The 15,446-nt window shown below is 36.7% G+C and overlaps 1 protein-coding gene across 1 annotated transcript in view; it reads left to right on the top strand.

Moving 5' to 3' along the window:
• Positions 1-15,446, top strand: part of SLC30A6 (solute carrier family 30 member 6) — a 46,021-nt gene that overhangs the window by 19,261 nt on the left and 11,314 nt on the right. The window contains exons 6-12 of the mRNA XM_069493924.1: positions 4,766-4,846; positions 5,652-5,687; positions 6,425-6,519; positions 9,742-9,790; positions 10,110-10,229; positions 13,494-13,596; positions 14,508-14,555. Coding sequence (XP_069350025.1) covers positions 4,766-4,846; positions 5,652-5,687; positions 6,425-6,519; positions 9,742-9,790; positions 10,110-10,229; positions 13,494-13,596; positions 14,508-14,555 — 532 coding nt within the window. The remainder of the gene's footprint in view (positions 1-4,765; positions 4,847-5,651; positions 5,688-6,424; positions 6,520-9,741; positions 9,791-10,109; positions 10,230-13,493; positions 13,597-14,507; positions 14,556-15,446) is intronic.

Below are 15,446 nucleotides of genomic sequence, written 5' to 3'. Positions count from 1 at the left end.
GATAACTCCTAGCAAGACCTTAACTGACACCTTCTCACGTTCATCCTAGAGAGGAAAGGACTTTTTCCTGCCTCTGTTTCATAAAATCATGAGAAAGAACTGTTAATTGGTCCAGCTTGGAAAAGGTGTCAGTCTTTAGAATGGTAACTATGGACAGGAGACAAGGTCATGTAAGGACATAACGGTTCTCATTTTGGCCCACTTGCTTAGAATGAACAGGAAAGGAGGGAGCAGTTAAATAATAAAGTTAAACACTCAAATATGATTTCAGTCAATCACATAGCTTGAAGTACCATGTATATTTAGTGACTTTAAAATCCAGTTCTCCAGCCCTGAGAACTGTCTACAATTTTAGACTACCTTCTTTTTTTTTTTTTTTTTTTTTGAGACAGAGTCTCACTCTGTTGCCCAGGCTAGAGTGAGTGCCGTGGCATCAGCCTAGCTCACAGCAACCTCAAACTCCTGAGCTCAAGCAATCCTCCTGTCTCAGCCTCCCGAGTAGCTGGGACTACAGGCATGCACCACCATGCCCGGCTAATTTTTTCTATATATAGTTTTAGCTGTCCATATAATTTCTTTCTATTTTTAGTAGAGATGGGGTCTCGCTCTTGCTCAGGCTGGTCTCGAACTCCTGAGCTCAAACGATCCGCCCACCTCGGCCTCCCAGAGTGCTAGGATTACAGGCGTGAGCCACCGCGCCCGGCCTAGACTACCTTCTTGACAGCTTCACATGGGTCTAATTGGTATCTTAAATTTAGGATAGAATTCTTGGTTTCTTTTTTTTTCCTGTTTTAGAATTCTTGGTTTATTCCCCCAAAACCTGTTCCTTTGTAGTTTTCCCCATCTCAGTAACTAACCACCAACACTCGTTTATTCAAGCAAAAAATTCTAGGAATTACCCTTAATTATTCTCATCTCCCATATCTAATTCCTCAGTAGATTATGTCAAGGTTACCTACAGACACATCCAGAATTAGCCACATCTCCATTTCTGTCTCTACGACTACCATCCCAGATCAAGCTACCTTCATTTCTTGCCTTAACCAAGATATTAGGCATCCTAACTGGTCCCCCATGCTTCTGCTCTTTTCCTACCCTAGTCCATTCTCCATATAGCAGCCAGAATGTTCTTCTTTTTAAACCTAAATCGTACTATCAGTGTCCTCCTTAAAACCATGCAGTTGTTTCCCATCATACTTAGGATAAAACCCTGACTCCTTTTCCTAATTTTCAGAGCCGTTATATGAACCCACTTCTCTTCAGCTAACCACTCTCATGCCCTCTTATACCACACTGACTTTCTTTCTGTTATTTGAACACAACTAACTCATTCCTGCCTTGGGGCCTTTTTATAAACTCAGCCTGAAATGCTCTTCTGCCTGAAGTACTCCTTCCCTGATCTTTGCAAGACTGACTTCATCTTGTTATTCACATCTTAGTATCACTAAATGCTAATGTCATTAAGTGATTGGAATGGGCCAATCTAAAATAGCCATCTGGCCAGCCTCTTGTCACATCAGACTACTATAACTCTCTGTACAGAAATTACCAAATAACTGATTTGTTTTTCTGTCCTCCCTTTTAAAATATAAACTTCATGGAAATAGAGACCCTATCCTGTTTTTTCTTATATCCTATGCAGCTTGATGGGCTTTAAGAAGTAAATATACATATATAACTATTATCTAGATCTTGATATAAAACTTTTCAAGTCCCCCAAAGCCTCCCTTTGTGTCCACTCAGAGGCACACCCTGCCAAAAATAGCCAATATTCTTTTTTTTTTTTTTTTTGGAGGCAGGGTCTTACTCTGTCGCCCAGGCTTGAAGGCTGGAGTGCAGTGTCACAATCATAGCTCACTCTGGCCTTGAACTCCTGGGCTCAAGTGATCTTCCTGCCTCAGCCTCTAGAGTAGCTGGATCCAGAAGTGAGCTCCACCAAGCCCAGTTAATTTTTTAAAAATCTTTTTTAGAGGCAGGGTTCTTGCTATGTTGCCCAGGCTGGTCTTGAATTCCTGGCCTCAAGCGATCCTCCCACCTTGGCCTCCCATCCCAAAATGCTGGGATTATAGGTGTGAGCCACTGTGCCCAGCCCAGTATTCTCACCTCTGTCATTGCAGATTAGTTTTGCCTGTTTTCAGACATCATATAGACCTGATTACAGTATATACTTTCATATAGCAGTTCATTCTTATTCATTGTTCTAATGTTCCATTATATGACTATACCACAAATTGTTTATTTAACTATTTAAGGACATTTAGGAGATTTTCAGCTCTCAGCTATTTTAAATAAAACTACTTATGAACAAACACATGTCTTTTGGTATGCATGTGTACTCATTTATGTTAGATATGTATCTTTGAGTGGAATTAGGTAGGATTTGCATATGTGCATTATTAGAAGATAATACCAGTTTTCTAGAGTTGTTTTACCAATTTATACGTTCACTGGCAGTGTTTGAGAATTCTACTTGCTTAATGTCCTTGCAAATAGTTGGTATTCTTTTAAAAAGTCATTCTGGGGTGTACAGTGGTATCTCATTGTGGTTTTAAGTTATTTTCTTTATGACAAATTGAACATCTTTGCATATGTTTATTTTATTTATTTATTTATTTATTTTTTGAGACAGAGTCTCACTCTGTTGCCTGGGCTAGAGTGCTGTGGCATCAGCCTAGCTCACAGCAACCTCAAACTCCTGGGCTTAAGCGATCCTTCTGCCTCAGCCTCCTGAGTAGCTGGGACTACAGGCATGCACCACCACACCTGGCTACTTTTTTTTCTATATATATTTTTTTAGCTGTCCAGGTAATTTCTCCCTATTTTTTTAGTAGAGACAGGGTCTTGCTTTTGCTCAGGGTGGTCTCGAAGTCCTGACCTTGAGCGATCCTCCGCCTCAGCCTCCCAGAGTGCTAGGATTACAGGTGTGAGCCACCACACCCAGCCTGCGTATGTTTATTAACCATTTAGATCTGCAGTCCCCACCCCCTGGGCCATGGACCTGCTGCCGGCCCCCTGCACCCTACCACCACCCCTCTCCCCATCTCCTTCTGTGGCAAAATTTTCTTCCATGAAACTTAAGAAAGAGGGGTGACACAGCAGGAGCTGAACAGTGGGCAAGCGAGCAAAGTTGTATCTTTATTTGTAGACAGTACAGCTGCTCCTGGTTGCTTACATCACCGCCTGAGCTCTACCCTTCAACTGTCTGCCTTCCCCACCCCCTGCCCACCTCCCCCACCCCCCCATGCCAAAAAGGTTGGGGACTGCTAATTTAGATCACCTCTTTTATGAAATGCTTTTTAAAATATTTTGGCTATCTTTCCTATCTTTTTCTTATTAGTCTGTAATTCTTTAAAAAAATTTTTTTAATTTATTTTTATTTTTAACAATAGAGATGAGGTCTTGAATTCCTGGCCTCATGTGATCCTCCTGCCTTAGCCTCCCAAAGTGTGATCCCTGGGATTACAGTTGTGAGCCCCTGGATACGGCCTGTAGGAGTTCTTTATATAAAAGTATCTTCTTGTTCTCTGAGTGCCTTTCTTTCTCTTTTTTTCTTTTTTTTTTTGAGACAGATTCTCACTCTGTTGGCCTGGGTAGAGTGCAGTGGCGTCATTGTAGCTCACTGCAACCTCAAACTCCTGGGCTCAAGCAATTCTCTTGCCTCAGCCTCCCAAGTAGCTGCGACTACAGGCACGTGCCACGACACCCAGCTAATTTTTCTATTTTTGGTAGAGACGAGGTCTCGCTATTGCTCAGGCTGGTCTCCTGAGCTCAAGCAATCCTCCCGCCTTGGCCTCCCAGAGTGATAGGGTTACAGGCATGAGCCACTGTACCTGGTACGTTTTTTATCTCTTAATGATATCTTTGATAAATAAAAGTTTTTAAATTCAATGATAAATTCAATTTATCAGTCTTTTCCTTTGTGATTAGTACTTTTTGTGTACCTATTAAGAAATCTTGGCCTCCACCAGTGTCATAAAGATATTCTGCTTTGTATCAGCTAGAAATCTTATTGTTTGACTTCATATTTAGGCCTACAATCCAACTGGAATTAATTTTTTGTATGATGTGAAGTAGAGGTCAAGGCACACTTATTTCCGTGTATATAATCAAGTGATATTTTTTGGGGAAAAATATCACCTTTTCTCTACTGTTTTTATGTGCCACCTTTTTCATAAATCAGGTGACTATATTTGTGCACATATATATGTAGGTCTGTTTCTGGATTCTCTTTTCTGTTCAACTTGGTATATTTGTCTATCCTTGCATTAGTACTATAATATGTTTATTATTATAACTTTGAAATAAGTATTAATATTTGGTAGTATAAATCTTCCAGCTTTGTTCTTCTTCAAGATTGTCTTTGCTTTCCTTCACATTTTACATTCCATATGGATTTTTAATATTAGCTTATCAATTTCCACAAACGACATTGATGTATTTACATACTGGTTTTTCATATTTTTTTTATAACTGCTATCTAATTCAAGTTGAATTGGCTATTATGATAATGATTATTTCTAGAAAATAAGGACTAGAAGTAGGTCCTGGGAATTGTACAAATTCCCAGGCATTCTTTTTTTAATCTGTGTTTTTCATTACTATCCTTTTAGAAACTCTATATTCTATTCTGACAGTGTTTGGCTCATAGCAGACTGCACATATGTATGTTGAATGAGTGAATAAATGAATATAAATGTATTCAAAAGAGAATACCGATTTGTGAATTGAAAGAATCATGGTGATCTAATTAATTTTCTGATTGCAGGTTTGAAAGATTAGAAGTCCTGGCTGTATTTGCCTCCACAGTCTTGGCACAGTTAGGAGCTCTCTTTATATTAAAAGAAAGGTACGTTTGTATTTGATATTCTAAATCCCACCTATGACACCTTTGGGAACATGAAAGGAACCAATTAGATGCATCTGGTTTGAAGGGTATGCAAATTAAGATGAGCGGTGCTGGAGATTTTTTTTTTTTTTTTTTTTGAGACAGAGTCTCACTCTGTTGCCCGGGCTAGAGTGAGTGCCGTGGCGTCAGTCTAGCTCACAGCAACCTCAAACTCCTGGGCTTAAGCGATCCTACTGCCTCAGCCTCCCGAGTAGCTGGGACTACAGACATGTGCCACCATGCCCGGCTAATTTTTTGTATATATATATTTTAGTTGTCCATAAAATTTCTTTCTATTTTTAGTAGAGACGGGGTCTCACTCTTGCTCAGGCTGGTCTCGAACTCCTGACCTCGAGCGATCCACCCGCCTCGGCCTCCCAGAGTGCTAGGATTACAGGCGTGAGCCACCGCGCCCGGCCGGTGCTGGAGATTTGATAGTAAATCTCTTCATATTTCAGACTTCTCTCCCTTCTTTTTCACTTTATATTTCCTTCTTTGCTGCTACTAAATTCAATCATAGGTGGGTGTGAGTGAAAGAAAGATTTAGTCAGACATGTTTTGATGCTTATTATAAACCCATTGAAGTAGGTTTGGTAGAAAAAGATTGACATTACATATTGAGGAAAATTTGTGAGTCTCCTGGCCTCATCACTGTTAACAATAACTAGTTGGCTATAGTATTAAGAGATTTTGTGAACTTTAAGGTAGATTAAAGTGTTTTAATTTTATAATTTATAGGACTTATTTAGTATTTTTTTTCTTTTAGTGCAGAACGCTTTTTGGAGCAGCCCGAGATACACACGTGAGATTTTATTTTTGACATAACATATAGTTTACTCTTAAGTTTGATTTCCAGTTATTAATTGATGTATTATTAAATAATGGTTACTTTGGCCAATATCAGAGTGCAGAGTGTGGCAATATAAATTTTCACTGGTATTTCAAAAATAAAATCCCCAAATCCCCAGATGACTTCTTTTTACCTTTAATGGTTCCCAGGTCTTTGAGGTTTTTATACTGCACAGGACGGCCTTTCTATCTTGGCTTCAGGTCCCTCATTATTTCCAGAGTCAAATCAACACAAAAAGCCAGATCCCTCTGGTCTTCTAAAATTTCAAATTTTACCTTCAAAGTCTTTTCATAGCACCTGTAGAAAAGAGAATTGTGTTTGTCAGCCACATAGTTGCCAACTATACAAACCTTATCTATTCTAATCAATTTAATTCAGGAAAATCTGACTTGTCCAGTGTATTGTAAACCAAATACCATTAGTATTTATACAAATTTATGACAGGAGTTACTTGTAAGAACATTTTGTTAATGCTAAGAGTCCTTTCTTGTCCTGTGGAGGGTGGCACAGCAGAAGATAGGACATAGGTTATGGGGCTAGAAACCACGTTTAAATTCTGGCTCTGGAAATACCAAACCATTAAAACAGACCACTCTACCTTGCCATCTCTAAGTCTCTCTACATACTGAAATTACATATTGATATTACCAAGAAAAAAATAAAGGTGAATGTTATTGTTGTTCTTTTAGGGGAAGATTATTAGTTGGTACTTTCGTGGCTCTTTCTTTCAACCTGTTCACGATGCTTTCTATTCGGAATAAACCTTTTGCTTATGTCTCTGAAGGTATGTTTTTGACTTAGTATTAATAAAACATCCAGTTAATCTCTCATGAAAACAAGTTTTTTGTTTGTTTCATTAACGTATAAATCACCAAGAAAATATGTTCTGCAGAGAAGAGAGAACTATCCCAAAGGTTCTCAAGTCTTCTTTAAGTGGAGAATTATAAACCAAAATCTCATTAGACCAAGGTTTAAAAGAACATATTATTTAAAAACAGGCAGGAGTGACTTATGTATTAAATTATATATGATGAAAAATTACATTTACCAAATAATGAGAATGAGATTTTAGGTGTGTAATCTACCTAAGAAAAGCCTATTGTAAACATTTTAGAAGTATCAGTGTATTTAGAATAGTTGATGTGCTAATTGAAAATAATTGTATTCTATTAATTAAATAAGTTCAGAGAAACTTCTCTTTGGCAATGGTGGATGGTCATGTATTTGCAAGTAGCAAAATTTTATGTATTTCTTTTAAAATATTCTTGTATTTTGACATCTTTAAAATTTCAGACTGGATTTTTACTTCAGTGGTCTAAATTATTGGCATTTTTCAATAATTAAGGTGTTTTGGAATCCCACTAACCCACATAGAGTTAACTATTTGATGAAGAGAAATGAGGTGAAAACAAAGTGGGATGTGTGCACAGACCCACACTTTGAAGCATAGAGAAGCACAGATAGGTGAGGGTCTTCTTAGGTCTTACTGATTTGAACGCTAGCTCAGTCAAGAGAAGAGACTTTCCTAATAAGCCCATTCAAGTTTAAACAATTTCATGAGTGTTAGGAAGATGAATTGTATTTGTATGAGTTAGAGTTTAAGTATTACTGCATGAACTAGAAAATTAAATAATGATACTTACCACCAGAATTTTTTGAAAAAAACTTTCTATAAATTATAAAAATAGTATAATACTCTGGAAATTTTAAAAAGTTATGAAAATTTAGAAGCACAATCTCTCTGTAAAGACCAGAATGACACAGGAAAGAAATAAGAATACTGATAATCTTGTGATTCAGAGATTATATCTGTAACATTTCTATTTTATTCCTTTTACTTTTTTCCTGTGCGCATATATATATATATATATATATCATTTTACATACTTAGAATTGTATGTATTTACAATTTTATGTCTGGCTTTTTTGTTAGCATTATGTCTTGAGTATTGCCTCTTATTAAATACTCCTTGAATACAAATGATTTTTGAATGCTTACATAAAAAAATTGTATGTATTTACAATTTTATGTCTGGCTTTTTTGTTAGCATATGTCTTGAGTGTTGCCTCTTATTAAATACTCCTTGAATACAAATGATTTTTGAATGCTTACATAATCTGTTATATGAATATTTTTAAACATTCTTTTTTTTTTTTTTTTTTGACAGAGTCATGCTCTGTCACCCCTGGTTTGACACCATCATAGCTCACTGCAACCTCAAACTCCTGGGCTCAAGCACTCCTGCTGCCTCAGCCTCCCAAGTGGCTGGGACAACAGGCACATAGCACCACACTCGGCTTAATTTTTTTCGGGTCTTGCTCTTGCTCAGGCTGGTCTTGAACTCCTGAGCTCAAGCAATCCTCCCCCTTCAGCCTCCCAGAGTGTAAAATTACAGGCGTGAGCCACTTTGCCTGGCCAACATTATTCTTTTACATTTTTCCAACTATCCTTTTTATAAATAGTGCTGTAATCAGCCTCTTTATATCAGATTTCTTTGTCTGCATTTTTTTTAAAGGCTGGTCAAGTGAAGCAGTGGGAGTGTAGAAGGAACAAGGGAATCTGTAACCGCTTGTGATCAATTAGTTGTAAATACCCCTGCACTTGGACCAACGTTGTCTGCATTTCTGAATCTTTCTTTAGGATAAATTCCCAAAGAAGGAATTATGAACTGGATTAAAAATACAGTGTTCTTGCTGGACACGGTGGTGCACATCAGTAGTCCCAGGTACTCAGGAGGCTGAGGTGGGAGGATCACTTGAGCCCAAGAGTTTAAGACAAGTCTGGGAAACACAGCGAGATCTCATCTCTTAAAAAAAAAAAAACCAAAAACAAACCATATACATACTTAAATAAAAATGTGCTATTCTTCTTTTTACATATGACATGGATATAGAAACACAGTATTTTTTAAAGCCTTTGATATATATTGTGAAATTTATTTCCAGAAAGGTTATCTAATTTGTGCTTCTATTAGCTGGAAATAAAGCTTCCCAGAAACATCAAAATGTGTGACATTACTTGAAATTTGAGTGGAAAATAATATTGAGCACTATCTGTATGCCAGACACTGCTAAATGCTTTATATAAAATAACTCATTTAATTCATAACCATATGAAGTAAATAATTTTGTTATCCCTATTTTACATTGAGGCACTGAGAGATTAAATAAGTTACCCAGCATCACACATCTAGTTACAGCTAGAGCTGGAATTTGAAGCCAGGTATCCTGGCATCAGAGTCTTCTCTTTGTATAGCGTTTGCCAATCTTTTTTACATCATGGTACACATAAAAAATGAATATTTTGCACACCCTGGGATAAATGGAAGAGGATGCTTGAGCATGGAGGCTAGTTGTCCAAGAACAGTAACTGACAGGTGCCTTTGGTTGTACCCAGATACCCACCTGGCTTTTTTGAGAGCTGAGAGAATTAATAATTGGTATACAGCTTAAGTATCCCTTATCCAGAATGCTTGGGATAAGCATAATGTTTCAAATTTTGGATTTTTAAAGATATTGGAATATTTGCATTGTACTTACTGGTTGAGCATCCCAAATCTGAAAATTTGAAATCCAAAATGTTCCAGTGAGCTTTTCTTTTGAGTGTCGTGCTGGTGCTCAAAAAGTTTTGGATTTTGGAGCATCTTGGATTTCAGATTTTTAGATTTGGGATGCTCAGTCTGTACCTGTAACCATCATCAGCACACTGTTTAGGAAATTGTGTTTTACAGTATAAAGAACCTTTAAAACTTCAAATTAATAGTAACAATGACATATCTAAGATTGCTAATTTCTTCAGGTCAACTGTATATTGTAGTTGAAACTGCTTTCAACTTAGTATTTTAAGGGCATAAAAGAGGAAAAACTCCTAGATTTGAGGAGTAGCATGTCCTTTTGTAATGTTATATAGTCACTGCCAAACTTATTTTTCAAATTAAAGAACTCAAGTATTTCTGGTAGCGTTTTTTTCTTCTATGTAGATAATTTAAGTATTTTCTTCTTAAAGCTGCTAGTACGAGCTGGCTTCAAGAGCATGTTGCAGATCTTAGTCGAAGGTAAGATGTTATGGAGTTTCATGACATTCATAGGTTAAAAAGAATACACAAGAAATGCATCTGTCGTGAGAACTTACATTATTCACTGCTGAGGTTACTACGTGAATCACACAGATCAGATTCTTCTCCTCCCTTTACTTTTTCTTACTTTTTAATTGATGATACAAAAGAGACCTTTCTAAGTGAAAGGGTTTTGTTCTCAAGTCCTCTTTGCTTTCTTTAAGGAGTATATTATGTGATACTAAAATATGTTATCTTTTACAAGGTTTTGGTCAGTATTATATGAGTCCTACTAATGCATACTTTGTTTTTTTTATAGCTTGTGTGGAATTATTCCAGGACTTAGCAGTATCTTCCTTCCTCGAATGAATCCATTTGTTTTGATTGATCTTGCTGGAGCATTTGCTCTTTGTATTACATATATGCTAATTGAAATTAAGTAAGTATTTTTTATTGCTGTCACATATGTTTCAATTCTTGGGGCCTTGCTGTTAAGGGCATCAGCAGGAGGGACGGGGTCAAGCTTATAACATTTTTGCTTATGATCTGTATAACTTTGATCAGGTCTTTTCCTCAAGTGTCTTCATCTGAAAAATGAAGGGGATTTGGTTCAATAAGTATTTCTTACCACAATCTATAATGCATACTGGAAAACTGTTTAAATTCTCTACTGCTAACCTGATGAGTAAAACAGAAAACTAAACCACAGCTGCTATTGCTGAGAGAGGGAGGAGAAGAGGAAGTAGGTGTGAAGCAATTTTTAAAAATAAAGCCTTTTAGGACATATGATTCTTTGGCTACCTACCCTTTAAATATTAGTATTTACTAGTTACTAATTATTATTCTTCTTGTTTTGCATATTGTCCTTAAAAAATCACATACGATTACTTGTTTTTATTTGCTACCTCTATGGGATTCCCAAACCTTTATTTCTTTTCTTTTCTTTTTTTGAGAGAGAATCTCACTCTGTCACCCCGGGTAGAGTGCAGTGGCATCATCATAGCTCACTGCAACCTCAAACTCCTGGGCTCAGGCGATCCTCCTGCCTCAGCCTCCGAGTAGCTGGGACTAAAGGCATGTGTCGCAACGCCCGGCTAATTTTTTTTTTTTTTTATTTTTAGTACAGATGGGGTTTCACTCTTGCTCAGGCTGGTCTCAAACTCCTGAGCTCAAGTAATCCTTCCACCTCTGCCTCCCAGAGTGCTAAGATTATTGGTGTGAGCCACCGTGCCATTATTTCTCACCTAGATCTCTACTGAATTCCAAAAGGCATATCTTCCTGACTTCTATTCATGTCTATTCATATCTACCTCAACTGAACCTATTTTCCCCTATCTCCAAAACTGTTTTTTCTTGTATTTTCCATCTCAGTGAATGCTACTATCATCTATTTTAATGTATTCTTTTAAAAAATTATGTTACAATATTCATGACATTAAGTTTATCCCATTTTAACCATTTCTGAGTATACATTTCAGTGGCATTAAGTACCTTGACATTGTTGTGCAACCCTCACCACCATCCATCTCTGGAACCTTTCATCATCCCTAACTGAAATTCTATACTTATTAAACAACAACTCCCCATTTCTTCCTCCTCACAGTCCTGGAAACCACCATTCTACTTTATGTTTATATGAATTTGACTACTCTAGGTACCTCTTATAAATGATCATATAATATTTGTTCTTTTGTGTCTGGCTTATTTCACTTAGTACAATGTTCTCAAGGTTCATCCATATTGTAGCATGTGTCAGAATTTCCTTTTACTTTAAGGCTGAGTAACATTCCATTGTATGTATATGCTGCATTTTTTTTTTATCCATTCATCCACTGTTGGACATTTAGATTGTTTCCATCTTTTGTCTATTGTAAATAGTGCCACTGTGAACATAGGTGTGTAAATACCTGTTTGAGTCCCTGCTTTCAGTTCTTAGAGGTATACACCCAGAAGTGGAACTGCTGGATCATATTGTAATTCTATATTTAATTTTTTGAGGAACTCCAGTGCATTTCTTTTTTTTTAAGTGATGGGGGCCTCAAACTCGTGGGCTCAAGTGATCCTCCCACCTCAGCCTCCCAAGTGGCTACGACTACAAACATGCACCACTGTACCCGGCTTACATTCTTAAATACCTACCCCACCTTCCTCTCCTCTCACCCTTCTTCAAGCTAGTTCTAATTGGTTACCAAGTCTTGTGTAATCTTTCCTTAATATTTATTTATTGGCCTGGGCATGGTGGCTAACACCTGTGATTCTAGCACTGTGGGAAGCCAAAGCAGGAGGATCGCTTGAGGTCAGGAGTTTGAGACCAGCCTGAGCAAGAGTGAGACTCCATCTCTACAAAAAACAGAAAACTTAACCAAGCATGGTGGTGTGTGACTATAGTCCCAGCTACCCATGAGGCTGAGGCAGGAGGATCCCTTTTGCCCAGGAGTTTTTGAGGTTACAGTGAACTATGATGACACCACTGCACTCTAGCTGGGGTAACAGAGCGAGACTCTGTCTCAAAAAAGAAAATTATTTATTTGTCCCTTCTTTCCTATTCTCATTGCTGCTGTACCAATTAAAGCCTTTATCATCATTTTCTTGACCTAAATAGAATAGCTTTTTGCTCTTCTAATTTTCATTCTCACCCATCACTTATTACCTTCTATTTTGCTGTTAATATCATCATTCAAAATTGTTAATTTAGACACAATATTTTCCTTTTTCAAAACCCTCCCCTTTGCATACTTGTAAAAACTGAAAGTTGTTAGTGTGGAGTCCTGTGTAATCAAGACCCTGCCAGCCTTACGAGCCATCTTTTTCTATCTACCCCTGACTGTTTGTGGTTCATTGCTGCGTCAGGATTTTCATGCCCTTGCACATGCTGCTTTCACTTACTCATCTTTGAAGGCCCAGCTCACATGTCACCTCCTCTTTTATATTTAGCCTTTTTGGATTATCCCCACCCTAGTAGCCTTGTCACTCAGTCATTTGTGCAGCCATTGTACTCTGTAGACATTTCTACTTTAGTACCTAAAGTGCTTCATTATGTTTTTCACATGTGTATCTCCTGCTATTTCTAGGGCAAGGACTATGTCTTATCATGTTTCTATTCCCAGCATGTGGGAAAAAGTACAAAATGAGGGCACAATCAGCTTGTCACCATTGGCAGTTTGATCTATCTTGTTAATAGAACTTCAGCACAGTTCGAACTATTGATGTAAGCCACAGTGTTACTATAACACATTCCTAGAGAATCTCACCTTGTGAAATTTCTGGAGAATTTAAAAATTTTTATTAGAAAAAATTGTTTATAAGAAAATTGATAGAATCACTGTTGAATTTTCTATTAGTCTCTATCAAAATTTACTGGTTGAAGTTTTATTTGTCTCAAGCAAATGAATATATTTGAAATAGTTGACAAGCAGATTGAAAAATATACAGTGGGGAAATGCTCACTTTTTTTTTTAAATCATACCTCTTCCTACTAATTAACACAATTATTAGTTATTTTTCCACTAAACTTTGACAGGAAAGCTGAGATTTTGGGCTTTTTTTCCCCTTTGAAATGCTCCCTTGCCAGTAGTGGCCAATTGTGATAAAACAGTTCTATCGCTCAGTCCTGTTGCTTTAGATAATTAATATTCAGTATACTGAATTTTAAGATGCCCTATGAATCATAAATTTAAGATTTAGAATTGTTTTTTCCTTTTAGCAATTATTTTGCTGTAGACACTGCCTCTGCCATAGCCATTGCTCTGATGACATTTGGCACTATGTATCCCATGAGTGTGTATAGTGGAAAAGTATTACTCCAGGTAAGATTCTTTCAATGCGTATGCTTAATATTAGCCATGTTCTTCTACCAGATTAAACAATTGTATGTGTTCTTCTACCAGATTGTGAAATTTTTAGCCACTGGAGGTCTCTGTTAGGAATGAAGTCAAAACAATAATCTCTGAAATTCGTATAGTAAGATAAGAATGAGATGAAATTCCATTGACCCATAAAATAGGTCCAAATCCTCCTGTATTTATAATGTAACACAAAGTTATGCATCTAAAATTATTTGCCTCTAATAATGTTTCAAGTGAAAACAGTGTTACTTTAAAGATTTTTTAGATATTTATTTTCCCTCAGGTAATGTGCCTTGGATGTTGTATAATCTGGTTATGATTGTTTTGTTATTTCCTGCCATTGGATCAGTGAGACTTTAAATTTCAAACTTAAAATTTTAAATGACAGATTGCTACATATTGAAACAATAGGAACATGTGTAGAGAAGCCCATGGATAGAAAGGTAGTTTCCAAGGCTGGATGTGTATGTAAGCACTATTCCTTCTCTCTGACCCTCATGCCTTTCCTAAAACTTAGAGGCAGTAGCTCCGTCTCCAGAAGTAGTAATAACAATAATAGTTGTATAGGGCATAGCGCTAAAATATTACTTTTCTAGCCGTTTCTTGAATATTTTTTGTTGGTTTGTTCTTTAAGTCTTATTTAGTCCTAGAGATAGCTTCTTTGTGAGACAAAAAATGAGTATGGGCCAATTGATAATGTTGGCCCCCCCCCCCAGTGGAACCAATTGAAACCTTTTTTCCCTAAATCATGAAAGGGCACATGTCAAACAAAGACTGGTTTAAAATCCATTTGGGGGCGTTTAAAGACTAATATTGGCAAAATTATTTTTTCTCCTAGGCTATTCATATTTTATTTTATTATTTTTCTGCAGACAACACCACCTCATGTTATTGGTCAGTTGGACAAACTTATCAGAGAGGTAAGATGAAATAGTAAATAAAATCATTTTAATTTATATTAGGAAATAGAAAGGATAAGTATATATAATACTTTATTCAACCCTACCTAGAATTTTATTTTAGGACAGTTTGTATTCTTCATAATAACACTCTGGGAGCCATAACGTAGTGGCAAAAATAGAAAAATTTGAGTAATTGTTCAGTTTGGAAGCCAAATTCACCTGAAATAAATGTGGAAGGTAATGGTCTAGGTCAGCTGTATAAATGTTGTGATTTTTATGACTCTGTATTCAAACCAAGGATTTTGATAAAGTCAAAGGCCACTTTTACATATTGATTGCTTCAACACCTAACATCTTGATCTGTGGCTTGCTACTGTTACAAATTTCCATCTGTTAACTATTGAAGATCATTGAACTTATTGGATTCTGAGACTATTTTAAAGTCTTGGTTGGCAGTATCACAGTGGCTGCTCTTGCCAATATAGGTGGCTACTTGGCTACTTGTCTCAACTATCAAAGCCTGGCCCTGGGTATGTCTCCTATACCACTATACCCATTGGCTACATACTATATATCTGACTTTGGAATTTGCTGTCTGCTCACATTCAAATACTATTGTGTGTTGTGCAGAGATTTGTTATAAGAGAATCTAGAAAAAGAAATGACCAAGAAGACCAAAATAAATAAATAAATAAATAATGTAGGAAAAACTCTTCTATTAATAGATATCAGCCTAGGGAAAGAATTTATGACTAAGACCCCAGTGGCAATCATGGCAACAACAAAAATTAATAAATGGAATTTGATTAAACGAAAAAGCTTCTGCACAGCTAAGGAAACAATCAACAGAACAAATAAATAGACAGCCTACAGAATGGGAGAAAATATTTGCAAGCTACACATCTGATA

Source organism: Eulemur rufifrons, chromosome 19 (assembly GCF_041146395.1).
Source record: "Eulemur rufifrons isolate Redbay chromosome 19, OSU_ERuf_1, whole genome shotgun sequence".
NCBI classification, from domain to species: Eukaryota; Metazoa; Chordata; class Mammalia; order Primates; family Lemuridae; genus Eulemur; species Eulemur rufifrons.
The sequence above is the reverse complement of the archived record's forward strand: the minus strand, read 5'-3'. Positions and strand labels throughout refer to the sequence as shown.